We start from the raw sequence: 22651 nt of genomic DNA, 5'->3' as shown, positions 1-22651 counted from the left end.
TGCTCAGTTTTAACAGACAGCAGGGACTGACTTCAGTTGCCCTGTCAAACCTGGGAGAGGTGATGTGTCTAGCTTCTGAGGATTTGGGTGTGGAGTTTTGGAAAAGGCAAATGAAAGAGTGAGCCTAGTTTGGGAGAGACTACACCTGCATTTACAGTTGTAACCAGCAATCACCTCTGCTGTTAACAGGTGGGAGACAGGTGATGGGTGCAAGGGACCCACTGGTCTCCCTCACTGTGGGCCACGGTGCTCAATGGGCATTGCCAGGCCTTTGCCCTGACATGGCAGCCAGGATCTGTGGGTAAGGAGTCAAGTCTTGCTTTGATTCTGAGAAGATCTCATGATTTGTGAAGAGAAAAGCCATAAATGTTTTAGAGATGAGGCTATAACATCCGTGTAAGCAAGAACCTGCTAGACAGAAGTGGTAATGAACTACAGAAAATATGACTTAAAACAACTGGTTTTTGTTTCATTTTAATAATATGCAACACTGCTCTCCTGGTCAACCAGAAGCCACTATGCAAACTATTTTTGAATGTCATGAACACATGGAGAACTGAGCATAGTTTTTCTTTTACATGACAGCAAGGAAAATTGAAGGAATATACTTCATGAGTTTACCAAGTCCAAAGTTTTTATACTAATCATGGACACATTTGCATTCCCACTTTTATGATCCACTTACTGCAGGCTTGGTGAGATGAATACTTGGAGATCTCTCAGATTTGTTGTTGTTGTTGTTACTTTTTTTTGAAGAGGAGATGGTGTGTTGACCTGTAAGCGTCAAGCCACTGCCACTGGTTGGATGAAATACCATCCAAGCAGTTCATGTGCTTACTGGTTGCTGTTGGCTGGACTGGTGGCGATGGCCTGTCAATCAAGTGGTACAACCAAGGCTGAACAAGCAGCCTTATGAAAAGGTTTTACTTATAGTTCATATCTGATGAATGGGGACAGAGAGACCTGTCTTTGCTCTGTAAACTCTCTCTCTGATATCTCGTTAAATTTGATCTTAAAATGCAATTTTTTAAGCAGGGTGGCAATGCCTAATCCCAAGTTTACTTTTAAAAAGGGAGGACAGCCAACTCTCTTTTAAAATAACAAGATGAACAGATGAACCCACAGGTGTGCCATCCCTACTGCCTGCTCATGCCTGTGGAAGTACTTTTGGGGCTCACTCAGGAGGAAGCCAAGCCCTGTTCTCTCTAGAGCTATCACAGATACTGCTTGGCGCATCCGAGGGCTGGGAGAAGAAGGCCCCCTTGTACTGGGAATGTGTCCTCCAGCCTTGCAGACTGAAGGGACTTGAAGGAGGTGGTACAGCCTGCATGCAGCAGGCGAGGGGGACCGAGAGCTGGATTTATCCCTGAATACTGTAGAGTCCAGAGGGATTGAGGAAGGGTTGGACCTGGGAGGAGCAAATGGCTCACGGTAGTGTGGGTTGCAGGGTTGTGAGCAGAGTCCAGGGCAACACAGCTGAAGGATTCCTGTTACGGTTGGATCCTGCAAAGACTGCAGGGCTAGGGTAAAGCTTATGACTAACATGAAGGCAAATGGTGTTTGCTAGGTATGACTAATGCTATGGGTAGCAGTGGAGTTACTGTGAGGATTTGGGCTTTTGGGAGCTGCAGAGCTTGGTTCATTGTGTGAATCCCACCAGGCTTTCAGTGCTGAGGTTTGGCTCCAGCAGAGGTACATCATTTTCAGTTGTTTTTGAACCTGGTAGCACTACACTATGATTAAGGTTAAGTTTAAGATAAAATTTCTGGGACCACATTTTGCAGAGTTTAATTTCGGGCTGTGTCATGCAAAGCATATGGATTAGATTAGCAGCTGGTTCTATGGAGATGAATGGCTTATATACTAGGTTTTGGAGCAGGTAGGTTATTAGGAGTCTTTATGGATGACCTTATGTCCTGTTCAGGACATTTTAAGAATACCTGGCTGCATTAAATTTCTTCTGCTGGTTGCAAGCTTTCATCCCTCATCTCTCCACCAAAAGAAGCAAGATGAGCTTGTTTGTGAGGAGACCACTGTGACACTACCTTTCTCCTGCTCTGGACAGTCATCACCGGCTGCCAGTGGCTCAGCCTAGCCCGCTGGTGACAAATGCAGAAAAAGGAGCAAATGATTTTAGTATCACCCCAGGCTACAACTATACTCCTGGATAAAGCAAGACCAGTATATGGGTGCATGGGTAGTCCTGCAGATGCCTGTACTGACACACCACTTAGCATGGTTTTGTTCTGTATCAGTTAGTTCTCCCCAAGAAACTGTCTGGGCACAGATCAAGAGATAATGTGCGCTGCTACCACTAAGCAGCATGGATATGGCCATTCTCTTTGGGGAAAGTGATTTAACCTTGTGGACAGGAGGTGTGCTCTACCACTTGTCCTCAGAGCCAGGGAAGAGTCACTGGCCTGATTTATTTAGTAGTACACAGCAAGCCAAATTGTCTCGGGGACAAACAAGCCAATAATTGTGTCTGAAGGGTCAGCCTAAAGAACAGCTTAATGGGGAGGGAATTCTTGCATCCGCTCCAAAGACGCTGCTCATCTGCAAATGCTGTTTTGTTTTCCATTTTTAAAGCACTGGTGCTTAAAAGATCTGTTTGGAAGCAAATATTTCTCTGATTTCCTTTATTGTTTCTGATGGCATGTTTGTGATTGTGGGAACCCAGGAGCACTGTGTAGGTATGCTGCAGTGGATTGCCGTGCTGCTAGTAGTTTTCATTCAGAATTACAGTACCGCAGTCGGAAATGGTTGATTACACTGGAGAAGGAGGTGCAGAGCAGTTGTTGGGTATTTAGGTAATGCCAGATGGAAGATGAGTCTGATTGCATTTGACTTAAAAGCAACCTCCTTCTCTGCCTAAAATCCAAAATCCCACCCCAGAAAATATTACAGCATCCGTACATGGTAATTTTTAGTGATTATTATAGGAGCAAAAATTCTCAGATGCAGCTAGTAGTTTGTCCATTCTGAGAGAGGTGACACTTCATCTTTCACTAAGATACTTCAGGCTCATTCTCGTACCAAATTCATTTTCATCCCTACTATATGAACCTGTAACATAGGTTATGCAATTAGGAGGAAAGTGTCTGCAGAAATGATAAGGAAAACCTGATAAATGAAATCGGCTATACACTGTCAGTCACACTGATGCTGTTCCAATAAACACAAACATATTTTTGTGTACCCCGTTTAAAGAGACAGAGTAAAGTAATTTATAGCCAGAACTGTCTTTCCTTGCTTGCAGTATTTAAGTGTATATAATACTATACCTACCAAAATTATGCTAAGGGAGCATTACTGGTGTAAAGTGGAGTGCTAAAAAGGCAATACTATGCTTAGTGTCATAGTTATAGCTTTATAGTTAACAGGCTCAGGCTGTCTGTGAAGTAACTGGGCCCCTTTCTATGAATACAGTATATACAGTCTTTATGTAATTAGGAGCATTTTTAGGGTGAATGTTTGTCTTTTGGGAAGGGGGTTTGCTTTCAAGTCAAATGCAGTCAGATTTATATCCCATCTGTTATTATCTAAGGGGAGCCTTGTCTTCCAGAGGACATTTGTCTTATAGAGTGCACAGATTGGGCAGCCTTCAGTTTAGGAGTGGATGTAAAATACTTTTCCAAGTGTTGCTCTGTAATCCTTTTTTCTTTTTTTTTTTTTTTCTCTGAACACTGTTCAAATCTTGCTTGGAAGATAAAATTGGTCATTTCCTTGTGGCAATTGTTATTCTGTTCTTTCACGGTAGTTTCTGAATGCTTCAGAAATGTTAATGTATCATTAGCAATTCTGAGGAGGTGATGTGGTATCTCCACTTTATAAATCAGGAGTGAGGGCTGGGGATTGAAGCACAGGTCCAAAAGACTGTGCTAATTTGGGGGGCCCAATTCGAGGACTGGATCGCTTGGACTAATGCAGTCTGCATGATCAGAGCACGCTTTCTATTGATTTCAGTGGCATCAGCAAGTGCTCAGCAGCTCTGCAAACTGCGCCTCTGGGTTTGAAACTGAGGACCAAAGAAATGAGGAATACTTACTTGGTGACCAGCTGAGCCAAGGTTTAGTGAAAAGGGCTTTCCTAGCATCACACAAGAACAGTAGAACAGAGATTAGGATGGAGTGCTTTCTTCAAGAGTGATGTATGTTTACTGTAATCCAGAGCCTCTTTCTTCCAACCGTGCCATGCCTTTGAGTTAACTGCAACAAATGAAGCAGAGCTCCAGTAAGCAGTGGTCTCCCTGGCTGCACCTCTATGATCCCTGGAACAGATACCTTCTGACAAACTAGAAAACAGATCATTTATTTACAGAGGATACACAAAGAAAACAGTCCAAACTGCCTCAGCTTTGACAGCATGTCCTAAATTTTCTTTATTATCACATGAAATAGGATTGTCTATGTATACATTAAAAATGTGCCCATATTTTATCTTATGATAGTCATCTGATGAGAGTATCTGAGTCAAGTCTCCTCCTTCAGTATAACATCCCATCACATACACTACTTGAAATCAGCTCATCTTTGCTCAGAGCTGGCCTGGAGTGTCAGCTCAGTGATATTAGTTTACTACACTGGATGATGTTGCTAACTATTTTAAACTCTCCCATTAGCCTGTTTGCAATACAATATAGACTGTAGATATTAAATGCAAACTCTTCCAATAAGGAGGAAAATTAGGAAATGCGATAGAAGACCAGTGTAGCTAAATTGTGAGCTCTTCACTGACTCTGAAGAGAAGAAGGGTTTATGCAGAGTGGGAAGTAGGTCAGATTTCTAAGGACAAAGATGACAGAATAGCTCATGAGGACCATAAAATCAGAAGTCGCAAGGCACAAAATCAGGTAAAAGCATCCAGGTGTGTAACAGGTGGTAAGAACTCATTTTTTATGTGCATTAGTAGTTAAAAAAAAAAAACAGGGCGGGGGGGGGAGGGAGAGGGGAAATGTTACATAGTGAAAGTGATTAACTGATGACTGGGAAGGCCAAAGTGTCTTTTTTGGTTTGTTTGGGTCTTCTCCAGGAAAGTGAAGGGACTCTGCTGCCACAGATAATGTGGGGGCCTGCACTGCCACTGCTTTCCTGAGCTGTTGGGCAGGTAGGCAGGAGCCTGGGTGCCAGGAGGTCTCCTGTGCACAAGTGAGTGTCTCTCTAAAGTCTGGTATCAATACAGAGGTTTGCTCCCACAGTTACAGGGTGGCTGGTCCGGAGGAAATCTCTGTACAGCATCTGAAATATTGATGGAAAAATGATTTGCAAAGTAGTCAGGAACAGTCCGTTGTCCAAATGGAAGCATGGATCATGGAGGTTTCCATAGGTGTCTTCTTTTCAAGTACTTTCAGTATTTTTCCTAGTGGTTTAGAGGATGACCTACAGAGTGCAATATCTGAATGTGTATAAGGTGCTGAGCTGGGAGGGGTGAGAGATGGTCTGAAAGAAAGGGCTAGAATTCAAAGAGGTCTTGATCAGTCAGAGAAGTAATCATAAAAAGAATGGTTGCAGTTCAATAAGGACATGTCCTATACACCAGTCTTAGGAGTAATCAGGTCGGGAAATAACTTCCTAGGGAGCAGTTATTCAGTCTGAGAGTTGCAGTGAACCACAAGCAGGATATGAGTCAACATTGTCATGCTGTGGTATGTAGTATTCTGGGATAAACAGAGAGGAACATAGCCTGCAAGATGTGTGGAAAAAATCCTTCCTTGGCTGGAGTGCCACATCAAGTCATAGGGACTATGCCTTGAGAAAGATGTCAGTTGACAAGAGTACCCAGAGGAGAGCAGTGGGATTGAACAAGTGGGCCTGGATAACATGACCTATGAGCACAGCTTGAGTGAATTGGTGTTAATTGGGGTAGATGATAGCAATATGATCAGTGGCTATAATAGTCTTTGATATATATGGGCTACTGCAAAAAGGAAGAGAATAACCCATTGCTATGTCTGTGATAGCACAGAGAATCATAGTCTTAAGTTCCAGCAAGAGTGATATACTCAATAGGATATACTCAATAGGATGTACTATGATAAGAGTAGTCCAGCACTGGAATAGCGTGCCTGGGAAGATCATTGAATCTCCATTTTTGGAGGCCTTTAAAAACATTTAGGAAAATGTCATCTGGCAATAACATTGCTGTAGTAGGTTGTGCTGTGGGGCTTGATATCTCCTGAGGCCTCTTCCAGACATAGATTCTGACGTTTTCAGACATGCTTCCTCTTCTGTCTTTTTTTCTCCCTTTACTCCTGGGTGAATATCACTATTTTCTGTAAAGGGATTTCTTAGCTGGTTGAGGGGATTAAAAATTAGCAAATCCCTAGAGACCATTTGGGTACAGAACTTCATGAGTTGAGTCTGACTAGGCACTCTGGGCAGTGCTTCAAACTAACGATACGTCTGACCGACTACTGAAGCTGTAGGACTTCCAAGCAGAACCTCTTACCTGAGCAAAACTCTGTGAGGGTGCTCCTTACAAACAGGGTAAGGACTTGGACTTGCTCTCTAATCAACATATTTTCTGAAGACTTTTAAAATGCATGTAACAGTCTGACATACCAGCTGTCACCAGAAATCGTGTCCCCCACCGACACCCGCATGCAGTGCGTTGGCACTCATGTCACACAGGGAGGGAGTGTTGACAGGTCCTATTGCTAGTCACCTTAGAAAGGGAGAAAAGAAGCCAGGGTTCAGCAAAGGAGCACTGGCAATCGCAGGACAACGTCAGAAATTGCAGAAACAGAACAGCCCGAGAAAGGAGTTGCTAGACTGACCCGGGTCCTTTAGAAAAACCAGTCAAAGAAGAAATGCAGGCAGCAAAAGAGAAATTTTCTCTAGCCTCATCCATGTTTAGCTTGGTGTCCAGGACTGGCTGTAACCCTCCTCGCCATGGGGCAGCAATGCAACACTATTCATGACTGATCTTTCTGAGATCCAGAGTCCAGAGCAGTTCTAGTCATGTTTGTGTTAAAACTGAATCATGTTTTATTTTGACTTAGAAGCCGAACCTGGTTTCGAAGCCAATGCTCGACAGCATCCTTTGTCTTCGTGATGACAGATGGAAGTACGTCCGGAGTCTGCTGACCCCAGCCTTTGGCGATAGCAAACTGAGAGAGGTAAGGTGTAGTCAGTGTTGCTGTCCTATTTACCAGAGATAATTGTTTTCTTTTATGTAAGCATCTATTTTATATAGCTGCACATTAAGGGTACATAACAACCTGCTACTTTGTGCCAGTTTATTTAGATCTTAATAGCACGTGCAGAAGAGTGTGCCTACAATGTGGTCCAGGTTGTGGATTAGTGTAACTCAAAATAGCTCGTCTGAGGATTTGATCCTGTATCTTTCTCTATATAAGTCAGATTGTTCATAAAGGTATAGCAAACTCAAAAAAGAGCCTTCCCCAGCCCCCCACTTTTAGGAGTAAGCTAAAGTACGGGAAAGGTTATTGCTCCCCGTTGGAATGTAGCTTTTCATTATTTGCAGAGTCAGCAGCTCTCATGTTAACACAGGAACTGCTGTCAGTCTATTTTCACTTCTCCATCTCCTTCCCCCCTCCTCCTTTTATTCTTTAATCCTTTCATATAATAAAATAATTCACTGGAACAGAATGTCATTGCCAGATAAATACCTCTGACTGAAAATAAATGTCTCTGTGCTGACCTGCTGCTAATTTTCTATAAATGTCTCAGCATTTACTTAGCCATGGGAACCCATTACCCTGTAACAAAGTTCTATTCCAGTGACACAATATCTCTTAATTAAATGCAGAATAATGATTGACTGATTAAACTCATCTTTCAGGGGAAAAAAAAAAATCTCCCTCTATGTATTTTATTCTGAAAAGTAAACGTTCCTCACTGTAGTGCCCAGTCCTCGGTTGTAAAATTTTCCACTGGGCAGACGCCTGTGTTGTTTTGACATGCCGCTGTCGAAATCCACAGTAACATCTAAATGTGTCTGGCTCTTTTAGCTCTATAGCCAGCAGTTGCTTAGCAACACCAGCTGCCACCTCCTTATTATGGTAAATTCTAATTGGCCATAAGCCTGGCAAAGATCGCTGATTAATCAGAACTGACAATATCATTGGTTATGCGCCTAGACATTTACTCTGTCACTGGCTTGATCGTGAAATTTTATAGACGCTAGGATTTTTAAATATTCAAACGATTACTCGGTAATGGTATGGCGGGAGAGGAGACTTTTGCATTTTCTTAGCTAAAATTAATCTATCTTACTGCAGGTCATCAGCATAGTGCAGCTCAAGGCTTCAGCTTTTTGCTGTTAAACTGACAAAAGATAAAGCCACTCTCCCCTCAATTTGTGCAGAGCAACCTCTGCCGGCACCAGTCAGGCATACTTTACGAAGGAGAGAAGTCAGAGGCCTTGGGTATTGTGCTTTATGGCAGGGCAGATACAGGCTTGCAGTTTACTTGATTAAACGAGGGTGGGATGAGAATTCATGTTGTTGCATTTTAAGCTGCTTGGTGGTGGAGCTGCAACACAGGAGGAGATTAGTGGTAGAAGGTAAAAGGGAGTGCTGACTAGTGCCTGGTAGCAAGCTTACATGTGAAAATTGCAATGTTTATTTTTAGCCTGATAATCAGCTTTTCCTTTGCTGCCTGTCCGAAACTCAGTGGAAGGGGTAGAATTGTTCATAGGCTCTTAGTTTCCAGGAAATGGTTGCTTTCTCCTCCTTTTCTGTAGAAAGAAAGGAAAGGAGGAGGGGGAAGGTCTTGCTAACAGACCCAATTTTGTTCCCATTTCACCTGTCACCAGAAGACCATCCATCGCTACGCAGAGGAACTTTATCTCTTGCTTGCAGAATGCCCATAAGTAACTTAATCTGTTGCGTCAGCGACCTCATGCCTATTTAGTCTGTACCTACTGTGTCTCTGCTTTCCCCTTTCCAGCAGATGATGATATATCAGTGAACTGTGCCTTTCTGGGAGATCTGTTCTTGGCCCTTTGCAATGAGTCCACGTGAAATTAAGAACCTCTTCTGAATGGATGTGCTCCACAGCCTCGCACATCATTGTAAACCTGAAGAAATGAACAGTCTTGGGACTTGAAGTTAATGCAATTTAACTCCTCACTCACATACTGTTGCTTAATTTAGAAGCTGTATCAACACTTCTCAAAAGAAGTCAATGCTCATTAATTATGATTCCACTTTTTAATTCTCCCATATTTAGTACTCTTTCAGAACCTCCACAGTACTGCGGAAATGAAAATGCTAGGTTCTAGGATTGGTCTTACTACAGAGTACTCAGAGTTAAGCAGAAGAGTTCATGTTTATAATAACCTCTTCCTCTCCACCCCAAAGGAATGACAAATAAGTTTCTTTTGGTATGGAATTTGTTATATAAGAGCATGGATAAATTTTGTTATGTATATTTATAAATACTTGCTAGGCACATTCCTCATTTCTTCTCCTAGGATGCTGGTTCCTTTGCCAGGGAGATCTGAGCTCTGGAAAAAATCTCTATGTCCTGTCTGTTCATCCTGGATGTCTACCTTGACTTCGGTTTCCTGTGCAAACTCTCCAACATCTCTGGAGAGGCTGCAGAAGTTCCGAGTGGCTTTGGGGAATTGCCCCCCTGAGCACCGCAGACTCTAACTCCACTCTGAACATAGACATGTTTAGCTGGGTGCTCTGAAAGAATCAGAGAAATATTAGCCTGCAGCTGGGCAGTAAATGTTAACAACTCCTTATACTCCTCACAGCAAGCACTTCAGATAAGATGCCCAGAGGGCCTCTGAGTTGGGTCTAGATTCCTGATATCTCCATTTCAGAAACACAAGAATCCACTACTGGACAACTTCAAAACTAGCAGTAACGAGAAACTTGTCATCCGCTCTTTGGGTTGGTTGCTGGAGGACAAAATGCAAAGCAGAGCTAAAGTATTATGCTAGGGTTTGACCTGTAATGCCCCACTGCAGCATCTAGCCCCTGTGGCTGTGAGTAGATGTGTACTTTGCCCTTGTCTCTCCACGGTAGTCATGTAGTGTCACAGAGAAGTTCACTAAGCTTGAGGAATTTCACCTCAGTTTGGCAAAAATCTCCAACAGTCACCAAATGAGGAAAAGTTGATCCCAGAACACTTGCAAAGTTATGAGCAATTATCTAAAACTAGAGGGTTACAGCACTGTTGGGGGCCATTGTAGGGATTGCTGCCTGTACTCAGCAATTGATTTCCTAACATTTTTCAAAAATTTTCTGGTATCTTCTGCAGCTTTTGCTATCTTCTCGATTTCTTGCATTAAAAGTTGTGCAGTTTCACTGTTGTTTTTATGGAGTTTTGTATGCTGTGTGTTCTCTCTTCTCAATTTTCTTTTTCTAATGAGTATGAAAAGGTTAGTAAAGCAGTTCACTCCAACCGAAGGAAAGTTTGACTCTGGATAACATTAAACTCAAATACTATAATAGTGAGTGCAGTGTAAATCAAAGATTTTTTTAGGCTTAGTGCTGCAGAAAGATCTGCTAGTGTCCCACATGAGATTTGACTGGAGTTGGTAGCAGATCTGATAATCAGCTCTCGGGTCGTGTCTTTCTTACTCTTTCTGGAAAGCATTTTTTCCAGTGAGAGCCCTGAATAGACTCCCGGTGCCATCGCTGTAGGAGACACTAATAATGAGAAACAGGAAGCAGGAGAACAAAATTTCACTTCCAACTCTGCCACTGACTGCCTGTGTATGATTTGGTAGAAGCTACTGAAATTCATTGTGCCTCAACTTCTTTATTTGTAACATGGGAATATTATCAGTCACTGAAAGTTGGTCCAAGGTGTAATTCATGAGGAATTCATGAAGTCAAATACTTAGGGGTCCTTAAGTAAAAGATGCAGTTCCCAGTGTTCCTGTCATGCTCTCCACAGCTATTGTGTAATAAAGCAAGCAAATATGTTAGTGATCTTGCTGTACTGCTCTTGATTCCCTATTTAGTATTTCTTATTTTGCTTTTCTTCCCTTCGCTGTGGTACCTGTGATGATCCTGCAGTTCTGGACCCCTTGTCAGGCTTGATAAATAGCTTTGTTCTCTTTTACAGCCAACACCAGCAGAAAACCTATTGATTTTTATTTATTCTGATGGTGCTGCAATAGTCTTGTCATCTTTATCAGTATGCCCAGAATCCTCACCTCCATTATCAACCATTAAAACAAAACAACACAAAAATTAAAGAAGAGAGTGCAGTGTAATGTAGCATTGTCCTAAATAACTTGTGAAATGGAGTTTATGTTGAGGCATTTGCTTTTGTGCCAAAGGAGGCACAAAGCAGAACTTGCGATAACATCACAGAACAGTGCAAGAAACTCCTCTAGTGTCATCTTGGACACATAGATCTTCCAGATCCCACCAGAACATGGGAGCTGATGGCACAACTGTTGAGGTTTCCTTGATTTGCTCTTACTCTACTCTCGAACACTGGTCAGAGGCATTTTGGAAGGTTCTCTAGAAATTGCTGTTGTTACTTAGCAAAGCGAACACACTGACCTGAGACAAGGTAAATCACTAACTTAAAAGCAGATGTGTAAAATGTGCATGTCCTTGAGCCACAAGCCAGCGCCTGGCTGAGTTGCTCACTCTGGTAATCTGTGCCAGTGAATAGTGAGGGAAGGGAAACAGGTCCTCTCACAAACAACTTTTTGCTCCATTGCTCTGCTGCTTTCCTGTTTTCAATCAAGGACTTGAAATTTGGTACAGAAGTGATTCTTGTGCTGGGGACATACCTTTTTTTCCCTTCCACTCCTTCCTATTTATTTTATCCCATTTGTGGGACAAGATGTTTCTGCCTCACAGGATCTCTGGGTACTGTATGTTGACAGTAAAGTCTCCAGGGTGTCTGTCTACAGTGAATATGATCCAGCCTGAATCTGGGTAGGACTTTCCCTGCAGGTGTTTTTCAGGCCAGTGTGGAGCCAGACAGAAAGGTTGCCTCTCTCATGCTCTTGGTGCCCCATGCTTTCAGAGGCATAGAGGAGGAACCTGCTCTCTTTAAACACAGAAGGAGAAAAGAGAGGGCACGAATGGGGAATATACTGTGACAAGCAGGCAGGTAGCAACAGGAATTGGGGTGTAACTGAGATAGGCGGCTGGGACTTGGAAGTCTGTGGGGCAGAAGGACTGGAGATGTACAAGCTGTGAGAAACATTGTTGGGTACTTTCTCCTTGTCTAACCTTTTTAAAGAAGAAAGGTAATATTTCCTTACGCAGCAAGACAGGAGTTGAAGACAGTTCAATCCAATTTAACCTATGTTCACCTATCCTTGTCCCAGTAAGGGAGGGGTCATATCTTCCAGTCTGAAAAGTCTCCATGGTGGGGAGAGAGAATGAACAGCAGGCTATGTCCATGGAATAAAAGGCAGGTGACACCAGCGCACAGGCCATCCTGCAAAGGATCTCTTGATGTTCACACTGACATGGGCATCATTTAACTAACGTCCTTCTTGTCTCTGATCACAGGTCTCTGGAGCAGTCAGGTTACAGGAGAGAAGAACGAGGAAGAAACTGAACAATTTCAGCTGGGAAAGTGAATAGGGAGTAATTATTTGAAAAGAGAAGTTTAGGAAAAGTGTTTTTTTTTTTTTTTTTTTTTTTAATTAGTGGTAAGGCACGGAGCTACATCTCCTTGAATAACCTCAGCTATGCATTGAGAACTACTTTGAATGTGACCTTTTGTAGGAGGGATTGTGAATTTCTACTTTATAGTTTGGGTGCTAATTATAAAGCAAATATTAATAGTAAATACTGAGGACTGCATCTAACTAGAGATACATGACTCTGATGCCTTTGAACAGTGCAAACATCCCCATGCACTGTGCATGCGCAGAATCAGAAACTAATTGTTGTGATGTGCCAAATAGCATATTGGCAGGATTTATGCAGCAAAGCCCCTGGCATCAAGAAAACCCTAACCCCAAATACTCCTCTTTGGCAGAAAGAACAAAACTTGGACTCTGTGCAACTCTTGCTATTAGATAACTGGCAGATCAATTATTTACAAGGACCATATTGTTTAGATTTTTCTTCATTCTGTTACTCTCAGCCAATCTGAATGCAGAGCAGCTGGGGTTTGTTTACCCACCAAGAACTTCATCTCAGGCAGGTTATGCAGCTTGTATGGTCTGCCTGGTAAGTGGTAATGTATAGGAAGTTAGTGATAGCCAAGGCAGTGAAGATCAATGTGTCTATTACTGTGCCGGTTTTCAAAGTTTGGTATAGTTCCCTTCCCCCAAAGCTACTTTATTTTTCTTAACAATTGAACAAAGATTTTAAAGTGTTAAGGGAGTCAAGAATGTTTCAGTCTGTGGTCTTTGTAGTTAGCAGTCTTGGAGTAATTTATTTTATCCAGTGGGGGCGGGAAAAAAAAAACAAGCCCAGGATTCCTAAGTAGATATTCCCTGTAGTTTTCATATGCAAATAATTGTCTTATTGATATGGCTCTGTCCTATAATGCTAGCAATAAATCAAATCCATGTGCCCCCCTCCTCATTTTCCTGGTTAGGTTTGCTAAAAATATCTTAGGGCTAGAAATGAACTGCAACAGTATTTTGAAGGGCTGGAATGTGGAAAGTTCAGAGGTACTGTGAGATGCTCTGGCCAGCGTACGTGCCCCTGCCATCTCTGCCAGCTGTTGGAAAGCAATAGCAACCAGCTGGGGTGGTTGCAGGTCTGGTGACGTGAAGAAGAATAAAAGAGAAAGTAAGGCAATAAAAGGAAAATCTAAAATGATCGCCATCTGTTTAGAAAACATCATACCTGTTAAAATATGGATTTTCATTTTGTTCTCTTTGACTGATTCAGTTCATTGGAGGGGCTGGACCCAGAGATTGCAAAGCATTTCACCCTGGTTCAATCTGTTGAGCAGAAATGTGTTAATTTTGTTGAACCATTTGAGAAGAAGCTCCCTGCAGGGGACCTTCTTTAGAAAGCCAAAAAGGGAAGAAAACTGCTGCATACCATGGTGCGCACCTCCCATACACATACCAGCTACTTTTACAGAATACTAATCCGGCTTCAAAACTGTCTTGTGAAACTCCTACAGCAAAGCCCAAATCAATTCAGCTTTGAACTGAAGTAGGGCCACCCTGCTCTGTCCCGTATAGGTAGGGCTTCTCACGAGCAGTGAGACACATTCTTGACTCAGGCTTCTGCCTTTGGACAGCGTGTTGGCCGCTCCTCCAGTGCCCTTTTGACTGTGCATCGTCTTGCCCATGTGTTGGGATGGCAGCGTGCCTGTGCACAAAGTGTTATGCCAGCTTCACAGGGGTAGAAGTGCCAAGCAAAATGGACTTGGCTGGGCAGCCTGCGTAGCTCTCCTGGTGTGCTGAGAGGATGCAGTGAGTGTTTTTTTGGTAATGAGACTGTTGGAGTAGTACCATGAGTCTGTTGACTCTTCTCATGTTTGTGGATGACCGTATGCTGAAGGAGATTGTTCATGAAGGAAAGACAGGTTTCTGTGCATCTGTCTGCTGTTGCTCAGCATAATTGTTGAGGAAAGACCGTGGTATCAGACTGTAGGTTATATGGATCTCTCAGCAGTCTGTGGAGAAAGAGCCATAGCAAAGAGTGCCATTAGAGCGGTAACTGCCTTGCCGCTACGCCGTACCTCAAAGCAGCAGTCAGCCCGTCCACTGCCCTCTGCCAGAAGGTGCAGTCAAGGCAAGTGTTCGATGACCTGTCATATGGAACGAGCTACAGAGAGAGACTTTAATGAGGTCTTGAGTGTCACCTAGGCCTTGGTTTGTGCAAAGCACTGAAGAGATTATTTCACTGTTAGCTGCAGCCAGGCTGTGGGTAGGCCTACTTGACCGTCATGTGTCAGTGACTGGGAAGAACCATTGGCTGGATTAATTCACAGGAACGTCCACTTAATGGCTATTGCCACTCCAGGCAACCCTTTCCTCGGGTAGGAATAGCACTGTTCCCTGAGCATGCTGTAGTGATATACATGGTGCTTTTCTAATGTAGGTCTCAAATCACTCAAACTGAGGGGCAGCAGGATGGCAATACTGGGCCTCTGATGCTAATATCTTTACAATATTTTGAGACTACAGATAATATTTTTACCCCTACCCTGGAGGGTATATAGTCTAAATGTAATGTACGGTAAATGTGAATCCTGATAAATCATCTGCTGGAATAGGGAATGATTAAAAAGAGAGGGGGATGTTTTTGTTTGGTAGCTTTCTGTGAGGGTAGCCACAAGTAGGCAAGAACCGAAGGTCAGCTTAGCAACCGGGTGTCTTGCATTTAGTCTGTGCAGTAGCATACTGGAAAACTGGCACCCCTCTAATGAGACACGAGAGCTAAGCTGCTTGGGCTTGTTTGTTTTTAGCAGACAGGTCCAACCTTTTATTTACCTGCATGAAGGTGCCTGACCGCACCTACGGAGGATCCTGAGAGCTCTCTCCCATCTACTATATAGAACTAATTTAGAAGAATTGATTTTTAACATTTTAACAGTACAATGTGTTCCTTTCTAGATGACACCACTAATAAACCAGGCCTGTGATGTCCTGCTGAGTAACTTGAAAGTCTATGCAGATTCTGGCAAAGCTTTTGATATCCAGAGGTACGTTTAACATACCAGAAATTAGTAGCAGATTAAAAAAAGAGTCAATAGCAGCAGTTATTCTAAATATACACTTACTTTATAAAAGGAGTATTTCTCTCCCTTGCTTTTATAAATGAAGTTCATAGTTTAATAGAGGATATATCTGATAGATGCCTTTTCTTCCTGGGGGTAGCCATTGCATACTTGAAAAGTAATTTTGGGAAAGCATCTAAGGTATTTCGAGCTGTTGTTTAATGAAGTATTAACAGCTGGAAGCAGAAAGGAAAGCGGCATCAGTCCATGTCCAGTCTGCTCTCTACATTCTGCCAATAATGTACAAATATAGGAATTGATCTAGTATCAAATCCCTCTAGTCCATCACCCTCTTGCTTTTTATATGAGTTTTTTTGAGCACTTAATCATTCTTACCATATTCCTCATAACCCCCTCTAATGGCACACTCGCCTTTTGTGAAACGATGAGATCGGTACTCCAGATGAGGATGCACCATTGATTTATACAATGACACTTTAATATTTTCCATACTTTCCTTTCTCCTATTTGTTATGCATTTAATATCTTGTTATCTTTTTTGTTGCTCTTTCAGCAGAGGCCTTCACTGAGCTAATCACTGTACTGTCTAATCCCTTCTCTGAGCAGATGCGCTTTTAGGATCTTTCAAGATGCATGAATAGTTCAGGTGTATTCTTTCTAATAGGCGTTAGTTTAAATATACTTAATTTGCTACGTTGGTTAGGGCCCCCTGAAGTTCCTCATGATTTTTCACAAATTGGAGCGACCCAAGTAATTTTGTTTCATCTAAAGAAACAGATATTTGTCCACAATTGATCTATCTCTTTTCCAATATGTGCAAATGCATGCATGCAAGTTTGTGTGTATGCAAAGATCTCTCTGTATTAAACACCTGAGGAGATGATATGAAACCTTGAGATACCTTGCTCTGAGGCTAGTGCTCTGACGAAAATTGGCCTTTTGAATCCTTCTGGGTTTTTCCCTTTTTTCCTTTTGTCCTTTTTCTCTGGAAAAAGACTTTCTCTCTCGGACAAGACTTTTTGAAAGTCTAAATAAATGACATTTACCATCTCATAATATGATCTTCCAGTTGTTTTATCATGATGCCATTTCAGCCAGTCTGACATATATAAATTTGACGCTCACTGCAGTTTCCCAGAATTGCCCTGGGAGTTATTTTTTGGACGTGGATACTCTGACTGCAATGCCTAGTCTTCTTGTCTGGTTGTCTTTAGCCATTACATCTTTTGCCATCAACTCGAAATTTAGTATTTAAATTTTTTCAAAACTCTCAGAGGTATACAATTTAGTGCTTATAAAATTATCGTTTTATTGCAATGCTCCCTCTTTTAGCATGTCAATCTCCAATAATACCTTTTTTCATGTAAGAGCTGAAAACCCAAAGAGGTTTTTTAGTTTTGCAGTGTTGTCCATATCTTACAGGTCTGCTTTGGTGGTGATCGGAATGACAGTGGCTCAAGGATGAGTGAGAAATGCTCCTTCACAATATATGGGTCTGAGTCCTGTCATTCTTTCATGCTTTCTCAGGTTAAAACACCAGAGAATTTGTTATTAGCCTTTCATAAAGAGGCATGGAAAAACAGTCATTGCAGCCTTGACCACAGGTCGGAAGAACCAGATTTCAAAGATATTTCACATTCTCAATCCATTATCGCAAAACTAAATATAGCTGCTAATGCTTAGTAGAAAGAAAGAGCATGAGGTGACTGGATAGATGGTCAGATACATGGGGAGATATTCAGTCACTCTGGAGGTTTCTAAATCATGACCAACAGATCATTTGTAGTTCCCAAAGCATTTGCTGCTGATTTGCGAGATATGGATTTCAAATGGCGTCAGTTCCTCTTGTTTCTGACCAGGATTTTACATTATGAAGAAGCTATCAAGTACACTAAGCATGTTCCTAATAGGCAATTTTATGTAAACAAGTCCTGTCAATGAGAATTTAGACTGGAGATATGGTTTCTGCAGTTTTAAATAAGAGGGGAATGATCAGTTTATTATGATGCATACTAAGAAAATGCTTATGAATCTCTGACCTGTTTCATTTGATTTCTAGATGGTAAACTTCTTTGTTTTCTATTTTTTATAATTTCCAGTAGAATTCTTGAGCTATATGAAAATACATTCACCTTGATTGCAGAGGGAGAAGAGGTGTTTATTATCAAGCATCATCATTTATCAGAACTGTGGAAACACCTCTTCTTGGCAAAGCTCAAATCTAAAAGCAAAAAAAAAATCAGAAGCAAAAATTAATATTGTTATGTGGTGGTCACAGAAGCAAGATATTCATGGATATACAAGTTATAGTTAATGAGTTATCATTCTTAACTCAATGCAGGTGTTACAAGTGCTTTACCTTGGATGTTGTTGGTAGCGTGGCTTTTGGTACTCAAGTGGACTCTCAGAAGAATCCTGATGATCCCTTTGTTAAGAATTGCAGAACGTTCTTTGAAACATCTTTGTTTAAGCCTCTCCTAATTCTAATCCGTAAGTACAGTCTGCCTTTGCTACTTATTTATAGTAGCTTTCTAAAAGTCACTCTCAAGTTGCAAAACATCCTGAAGCAGGAGCAGGTGTATTGCAGACTTTATTTCAGAGGTGTCTAGAATGTAATCGACAGGCCAAATATACGCTCTAGATTTCCATGAAATGCTCTGCAGCTCCTGTCATCTTTAATGCAATTTCCTCCAGAAGCTATGAGTCCCAGGAGGCAATGCTCCAACTTGAGCTGGGTGGAAGGTTTTGGGGACCTGTAGACTCTGTAGACTATAGACTTCTGTATTAGAACTGAGTAACTGCAATCTAATCCATGCTTTGTAAATTGAGTACAGCCCTTGGGAGCCTGAGTGCAAAGTTTTTGTGCGCTTGGTTTACTTGGTAGAAATAGAAATCCCACCCACAAACAAAAGAGGGCTAATAACCGGAAGAGAGGTAGAGGAGCATAAGCAGATAGCATAAGCCCTCCAAATTCTTATTTAAATAGCAGCAGCAGTTGCCTGGCTGATGTCTTAAAGGATAAAGATGGTAAGTGCCAGCACAGGCTGTCAGTAAGGGAATGCATTTATTTTCAGCTGGAGAGATAGGGAATGCAAGAATGGGATACACAGCCATGTAGTTCTAGGTCGTGGATCCTGCTCCAGTCACTCCTAAGGCTCTGTGCTGGTGAGGGCCTTGTTAATGCGAGGGCAATTAGGAATCATGGCTGGGGAAGCTGCAGCATAATCAGGGTTGAGGTGCTTTTACCATGTTGCTATCTAGACCAGCTCACAGTAGTGTCAGGTGGTGCAGTGGCAAAGTTCCTGTGTCCATCTGATCCTGCTGGTGCTGCAGATTGCACCTGTGCTAGCAGCACTCAGACTGTGTCCTTCTGGAGTGGTGTATCCAAAATGTCCTGGGGTTAATGTCTAACCTGATTGCAAAGTGAGATTTGTCACTAATTTCTGAAATTTGCTTCTCATGTGAATAGATCAAGTCCTTTCTTAAAAAAAGATTCTGTAGTGTTTGGGGTGTGGTTGCCTGAAAGTGGTTGATCCCATTCTGCTGGTACATTACATGGACTGAATTTCAACACCATGTTGCCCTGTTGGCAGCCCAAGGGTCTTCTGATGAGTAACTGATTCATTAGTCTTAAGCTGTTTGTGAGTTACCTATGGGTTTATTAAGATGCAAGGCTTCACTCAGGTTTTTAGTTCCTGACTATAAATGAATTGATGACCAACCCTGTGGTAATATCCCACCTCAAGAGTCTTTTCTTTGGTCTGTTTAGAGAAGCAAAATAAAATAGTAAATCAATATCCTAATATTGAAGAGCTGTAAACAGGAATCAGATGACCATTACCAGTTTCACGGATCAATGCCATAACCTGCTAGGCTAGGTCAAGATTTTTTTCTCCCCTTCTGTATGTAATTATTTGAGTAGGCAGGGAAAAAAATTCTCCCACTTGTTGTGGTGGCTCTGTGGCATCAAGATAGTAAACTGAAATTCTGTACCATTGTGGTAGGATTGCAGATCAGGGCAAAGCTTGGAAGGCATGTGTCCTGCTGGGAAGTCCCAGCCAAAATGGAATTTGTGAAAGAAAATCCTTTACCAGCCTATATGGGAGGGAGAAGAAGGGAGAGAAAGAGGAAAAAAATAGCTTTAATAACAGTAATGCATCCCCCTTGATGTGTATTATATTATTAGTGAAAGGAGAGGGATATTATATGCTTTTACACCCTGCTTCAATGTGTCTTCTTTAAATTCTCTTATAGTTTCTTTCCCATTCATAATGATCCCATTGCTCCGGATTTTGCCAAACAAGAAACAAAAGGAACTGAATGAATTTTTTATCCAAATTATAAAGAATGCAGTTATCTTCAGAGACCAGCAAGATGCAGCTGAGGTAAGGCCATTTCTGTGATAAATGTAAGTTCAGCAAATGTTTTGAGGAAAAACTGGAAGTGGCATGAACCTCCGTTGAAAAAACAAAATCAGTCTCTTTGAACATTCAAAGCAATTTAGTGAAGATTTTATTCATTTTTTAGCTCTATGTACCATCAGCCATGCTTGGCGTTGATGCAGAACCGTTAACATGTTATAAGAAAGACTGCTTCTCTTTGTATTTCTGTTCAAATAAAGATGCATAAAATGTTACATTTCATGTCTTTCCAACCCAGTTTCTAGACCCAGAAGGAAGGATTCATCCTGTAGAATTTTTTTCTCATCTTGAAGTTAGATGCATTTTCTACATAAATTTTCCTTAACGGCAAGAGAGAGAGGGAGTGCCCATAGAGTGATTTGTCCCAGTCATTAATTAGGAGCTCCTAGGTTTTATGTAGTCCTGTGACAATTAGTACTACTTTTGAAAATGGAAAGAGAGAACCTGAATCTCTGGTTAAGAACAGTCACATGATATTAAGATGGCTAAAGATAAAAGAAGTAAATTCTACCCAAAGTGCGCAATACAATAGATACATATTAGTAGCAAATCAGGGGCTGTTGCCCATTTGTTTCTCCTTCATCTGGATATAGGGCAGTTGTTGCTGTTCTATGAAATATCTGAGGATAGAGACATTTTTATAAAGGTATCTCTATTTTTGGTATATGAAGTATTTGGAACATAGGCATGCACTTCAGTCCTGTGATACAAAAAGCTCTTCAGGCCTACTTGTGCTTTTGGACCATTTTTTGCTGCACACTGTACATACTAGTCCTAAAAATAAGTTAACCACTTAATTAGGGATGTGTAGCCAGAAACAAGGAATATCAACTTGAATTCCATTTTAAAGGTAATTGAGACCTGTTTTGCAGATCATTTGACATGAAATATGCCATAACATGCATATTAAGCAGCTGTTAATATTGAAATAGAGGAGATATTTCTTACCACTTTGAGATGAACAGCCATTCTGATGATTTAACAACAGAGGTGAAAATGGATCCTCCCAACAACTTTTTCTCACAGCTTAGCCCCACAGCTGTCACCTTTCAGGAAGAAAACGGATTTTAGTTTACCCTACGTTATATCTAGGGCACATTTAAAAAACAAATTGATTTTTAAAGATACTGTTCCTCTTTTTTGCATGTTTTGCCCTTTTTCTTTGACACACTCTCTGCAGTTCAATCTCACTTCTGTATTTTTGCACTTTATCTCTCCATGCTTTCTGTCTGTCTTCCAACCTGTCTTTATGTGTTTTTGCTATTAGCTTTTAGGTCTTTTTCTTCCTTCTTTACATCCAGGCATTTATAAGCAGCGCTGATTGGTCATATGCAATTCATAATTCAGAAACATGGTTCCTGGCCCAGGTTGAGTGCTGAAAAAATATTTGTCAACAGAGACGGTGTATCTAAGTTCCCTGCAGACACCTCATTTCTAGTGCATAGATCCGGTGTGAACTTTTAATTGCATCCTGATGTGATTGTAAATATGGAGAGGTTTGGTTCAAGATTTATGCTGAATAGGTCTGCATTAAAAGTATATTTGCTCTGTGTATTAATTTTAAAAGAATAAAAGGATCAGTAAAACAGTCTAATGTAAATTAATAGTAGTTAAGCAATGTATTTGTATGGCAGTAGCACTAAGGGCATCAGTCGTGGGCTAAATCCTTTACTGTACTAGATGGGCACTCCCTCAAGCTGCAGTCTAACATAATGTATGGTTGGGGAAAACGCAAAGAAAAGTGCCATTGTGCCGATGGGAGCGGTAGGCAGCGTTCTCTGACTCCAGTTTTGAGCGGGTGATGGAGCAGACAGATTTCGGATTGTGTTGGAGCAATGTTGGGAGGTGCTCAAAGAGAAAACCTGAAGCAGGAACTCCCCGGTGTCAGGACAGTGCAGAAGAAAGTACAAGGTCCGTATTTACCTACCACTGTACGCACAGGTTGTGGCTGGCTGTAGTCCCGCCTGCTCCTGGACATTTGCCTAGGTTGCAAAATTGTCGTATGGGAACTAATTCAAATACAGGGAGATAGATACTTAGGACCAAATTTCTAAGGGCGTATTAAGTCCTTTTGCAGTTCAGGATCATTATCAAGGCTTTCAAAAGTGACTAGAAAGTGTTGAGCTTCCATTTTTTCCTCCTCACTGCCTGTCTCATTAGCCACTCTTAGAACTTTGACTATTTTTATGGTGGTGGCAAACAAGTTTTGTTACAAGTATAAGCAACTTACTAATTTGCCAGGAACGAAGAAAATTATATATGAAACATCAAAATGCAGCTTCTGTCCAATTTAATGCAGAACTGTAATCTGCAGAGATTGAGTCTCCTGGATAGCCTTGCAGTTGAAGGAAAATGGTGTCCTGTGTCCTAGGTCTAATATGATGAAATGTATCCACTGAAGTCAGTGGGAGCTTTGGCACTGAATTTTAGTGAGGCCAAGATATAACCAGTAGCTACTGGATCTTTGTGCTAATAATGGGAGCTGTAAACAAGGTCCTACGGCCTCCCTGTGCTGCATAAGGCCAACAGGTACCTCTTAGATTTCCACATTCCTAGATGTTATGTTGTACACATCTTTTACTCTTCACTGATGTTATCACCATTAAAAATGTTTTACTT

The 22651-nt window shown here is 41.5% G+C and overlaps 1 protein-coding gene across 3 annotated transcripts in view; it reads left to right on the top strand.

Moving 5' to 3' along the window:
* TBXAS1 (thromboxane A synthase 1) overlaps window positions 1-22651 on the top strand; it is a 234144-nt gene that overhangs the window by 122693 nt on the left and 88800 nt on the right. For all 3 annotated transcript variants that reach the window (XM_026083866.1, XM_026083864.1, XM_026083865.1), the window contains 4 exons: window positions 7001-7117; window positions 15487-15575; window positions 17953-18101; window positions 19866-19996. In XM_026083866.1, the coding sequence (XP_025939651.1) occupies window positions 7001-7117; window positions 15487-15575; window positions 17953-18101; window positions 19866-19996 (486 nt within the window). The remainder of the gene's footprint in view (window positions 1-7000; window positions 7118-15486; window positions 15576-17952; window positions 18102-19865; window positions 19997-22651) is intronic.

Source organism: Apteryx rowi, unplaced genomic scaffold (genome assembly GCF_003343035.1).
Source record: "Apteryx rowi isolate R43461 unplaced genomic scaffold, aptRow1 scaffold_62, whole genome shotgun sequence".
NCBI lineage: Eukaryota > Metazoa > Chordata > Aves > Apterygiformes > Apterygidae > Apteryx > Apteryx rowi.
This window is presented reverse-complemented; position numbering and strand designations above follow the sequence as displayed.